This window comes from Papaver somniferum, chromosome 9, assembly GCF_003573695.1.
Source record: "Papaver somniferum cultivar HN1 chromosome 9, ASM357369v1, whole genome shotgun sequence".
NCBI lineage: Eukaryota > Viridiplantae > Streptophyta > Magnoliopsida > Ranunculales > Papaveraceae > Papaver > Papaver somniferum.
The window spans coordinates 127528136-127532105 of record NC_039366.1 but is presented as its reverse complement, the minus strand read 5'-3'; the positions used below and the strand labels follow the sequence as shown (position 1 = coordinate 127532105).

Here is a 3970-nt window from a genome sequence, read left to right as displayed (position 1 = left end):
GTAGAAGTAGGTGAGAGTAATTTGATGAAGTTAAAGGGCGTATATATAGAAATGAAGTAGGGGGAGTAGACGTTACAAAATAGCCGGTAAACTATATATTGTCCATCGAGTGATGGTGATTACAACGCCAACTATAATCATATAAGGCCAGCGCTATAGACCTACAGTGAATATCCCTCGGTACAGACACTATCACGTTTTTTCATGGCGACACAACTAATTTGTCATGTAATCTGATATGACAAATAGATATTTTTGCTATGGTTCATAGGAATAGGCCACGTAATTAAACTCCACGGCGCATAGTGTTTGTTTCGGACCATTCTTCAGAAATGTGGTGAACTTTCCTCTTCAGTCTTCACTGCTTTATTTTTTATTTTTTAAATTTAAAAAAACAAAAGAAAAAAATCTGTTTGAGGGTTTTAAACGCGAGAAAGAAAACGATTCGGGAGAAACAAAATCTCTCAAAACCCTAAATTTTAGAGAGAAATGATGGGAGGTACAAGAACTCTTCGATCACGGTATTATTCATGTCAAGTGCAACCACTCGATCATCAGGAGATATTGGATACCAAAACATGGTGGGTTTATGATTCAGTAGGTCGAGGTCAGAAGCTTGATTTAGGTATGGATTTCATTAGGAAGAAAACAGGATTAACAGAAGCGGAATACCAAATTCTTCTTGACACTCCATCCTTAACTTTATTAGGTTGTGAGAAGTGCATTCTTGTTAACATAGAACACCTTAAAGCCATCTTAACTACTGAAGAAGTTTATGCTCTGGATTCTAGTGATCTTTCTATGCCTCCATTCCTTGAGGAGATTCGTCAATTATCCCGTCGTCAAGATAAAATTCAGGTGTGTAAAGATTGATTTTTATGCTTGAATTTTCATTTTATGCTTAAATTACGATTTTTAGTGCTTGAATTGGTAATTGGTAATTTTGCAGGAAGCTGATGAAAAAGAATGGTCAGATGATACTGAGGAAGTAGAAGAAGGTAAAATGGATAAGCAAATTAGGTTTGAATTTGTGGCATTGGATGTGTGTCTAGAGGCAGAAGTGGCTCTTTCAGAATCGAGAACCACTATGAGTTCTTAACAACTTTGTCAAATCCAAACTCGCGTAGTTCGAATTAGGTGTCTGGTGAATAAGGTGCCTTTCTAATTTTGTTTTCTTTATGCTCATAATTCATATGATATCGTGTTTGTGTCAATTAGTGTAATTAGCTAATTTTTGTTATCATGCTTGTATTTAATTTTTGGTTGTATGTTGACTGATTACTAATGAAATATGAGTAGGTTTTGCATGTTTCTTTGAACTAGACTTTTATTTTGTAGCTAGTTTTGGCCGCGTTCTAGTGAAGTAGTGAACTGAATTGTTTTAAAGAGGTGAGGGTTTGGATATCACCGCCTATGAAAAAACATGAAACTCATCACACAAGCAGCAAGCCCATTATAAACAAACAATCCAAGCTTAGATCTGCACTTTCATTATCTGTAGTTCCTGAGAGAATTACCAACTTACCTTAAGTAGTTAACATTGCGGTCTAGTGAAATTGGACCACAAGAAGTCATAATTTTTTACCTGGTGCCAAGGTAGGCCTCGAAAGAGCGAGTCATTTATTTAGTTAAGTAAACAATATCTATCAGCAACGAGATTAAGTAAGTTTACGTAGGACCAGTAGGTTAGTACCTTATAGCCTATGCTGTCTCTGCTTAAAAAAATAATTAGACGATTTTGAAACCATAGTATATACCACTTGTCTGGTACATAGGCTGAAAAATCAACCTTTACTCTTAAGATTTGTCAATTCCATGCAAGTGAGAGTGTAACGAATTATTGGAAAATCTGATGGATTTCTGACTAGTAAGGAAATCAAGATTCAGAAATGGAACCAGTCATTTAAACATATAGAGTTTGTTATAGTGTTTGCATATAAGTAGAATGTAAATGCATGATCATCTATTACCTGTATCAATTACCTACACAACTATACCAATGTATAATGGCCTGCTAGGCAATATCTTGGGGTCTTGTTGTTCGAAACACGAGGCGAGGCAATGCGCCAATCTAGTCACCCTACCAATTGTTCTTTTTTTTTTTTGGTTGGAAAAAGAAAGCAGCGTAGCTGCCATAAGAAGAAGCAAAATATAATTTATTTATTTTTGGGTTAGAAAAAGAAAACAGAGTAGCTTCCTTTAGCGGCTGATTAAATTGATGAGGAAGATCGAATTGAGAAAGTTTTGGGAAATGTTGATCAATAATCTCCACGTTAATTATTCGTCAATCACCGTCAAATATGGAAAGAAAAGATTTACCTTCTCAGTTGTCAATTAATTATCTGATATGGAAAGATAAGATTGGCATCGGGGAGAATCAATTGTTCAGAATTGTGCCATCTAGAGTTTAATGTAGGTTCTCTTATCTTTAATTACGAATTGAGAAATAAAGTTTAGATAGGTATAGTGTGTATCTGGACTGGTTGAGTGGTTAAGGTGTAGAAAGTTGCCAATTGAGAAAGTTTTGGGAAATGTTGATCAATAATCTTCACGTTAATTATTCGTCAATCACCGTCAAATATGGAAAGAAAAGATTTACCTTCTCAGTTGTTAATTAATTATCTGATATGGAAAGATAAGATTGGCATCGGGGAGAATCAATTGTTCAGAATTGTGCCATCTAGAGTTTAATGTAGGTTCTCTTATCTTTAATTACGAATTGAGAGATAAAGTTTAGATAGGTATAGTGTGTATCTGGACTGGTTGAGTGGTTAAGGTGTAGAAAGTTGCCTCAGATGGATTATATGACACATAAAATGCTTTAGCAGATTAGCAGGTCTACTACAATGCTGCAACCGGAAGTTACAGTATCTGTTTCTTGACCAGGGAATCGTCCTGTAGGCAAGAACTAATTACATTAAGAAATAAACACAATTTAATATTGGTGATTTATGTCGGGAACACGATTTAATGAACACAATGTAGTATTGGTATTGGTGATTGATGTAGGGAACACGATTTAATATTTATGAAGTTTCCGTATTGGATCATTGACTTGATGGTGATCGCAAATGAATAGCCCCGAGGATTTTTGGCAAGGGAAGGCGTTCACCATCTGAATCGAACCCTGCATCCTGCTCACCTTTGACAACATAGTTTGGAATAGATAAAAATCTCACTGTTTAATTGTTAGAAATATGCAATGGTGACAAAAAACTCAACTGTAAACTACTTACTTACAGGTGAAGGAAGATCTTGATTATCTGCTGAGCAATGACCGCCACATGGCCGAGTTGGTTCTGCGACGGATGGATACTGGAACGATAACGAAGCTTGAAGTGCTTCTGGGGGAGCGGTTGGTGCAATTTGACTGGACTTCAAGAAAGCTATCCACTGTATTACCTAAATACTCTTGATTCAGTTAAATACCCCCGATTTATTCTTAAGATATGATTCTTATATCATGTCTTCTGTTATTGAAGATAATGGAAAAGGTTAACAGAATGGAAAAGAATTTAAAGATAATGCTGGACGAGAAAAAGCCGTGTTTGTCACGAATTCAGTTAGTTATGGGCATATTAGGTGTTAGTTTTACTGATGTGGCTGCGGTTGCTGGGGTTGCCAGTAATTTTGCATGAATTTTCAGATCGAATGTTAACGTTTGTGGGATAAAGCCAAAATAGGTCAGCTTGTAAATCTTCTTTCCTTGTTTCTTGCTTTCACAATCTTACTTGCTTGAATAATCAGCTAATATTGACATACTAAGGGTTTACTTCAGGTCCAAATTTTCTAAAGATGATTATTTGTATTAAAGAAAGAGTTATTATTACTACTACTATTTTTTTTTGTAGACTTAAAATCCAACAATTCTTTTTCCCCCCCTTTCTTCGTAGTGTCTAACATGCCGAATACTTGCCGCGACTACTTCTTGCTGATGCTGATGTCAGGTAGTGATCATCAGCTCAGAGAA

The 3970-nt window shown here is 35.8% G+C and overlaps 1 protein-coding gene across 1 annotated transcript; it reads left to right on the top strand.

The window, feature by feature from the left end:
- The first annotated feature begins 341 nt into the window (after positions 1 to 341).
- On the top strand, positions 342 to 3666 carry LOC113309259 (magnesium transporter MRS2-3-like). Its single transcript, XM_026557679.1, has 3 exons — positions 342 to 858; positions 950 to 1153; positions 3243 to 3666. Exons 1-2 carry the CDS (start codon positions 490 to 492, stop codon positions 1097 to 1099), a joined length of 519 nt encoding a protein of 172 aa, XP_026413464.1. The 5' UTR covers positions 342 to 489; the 3' UTR covers positions 1100 to 1153; positions 3243 to 3666.
- The last annotated feature ends 304 nt before the right edge of the window (positions 3667 to 3970 follow it).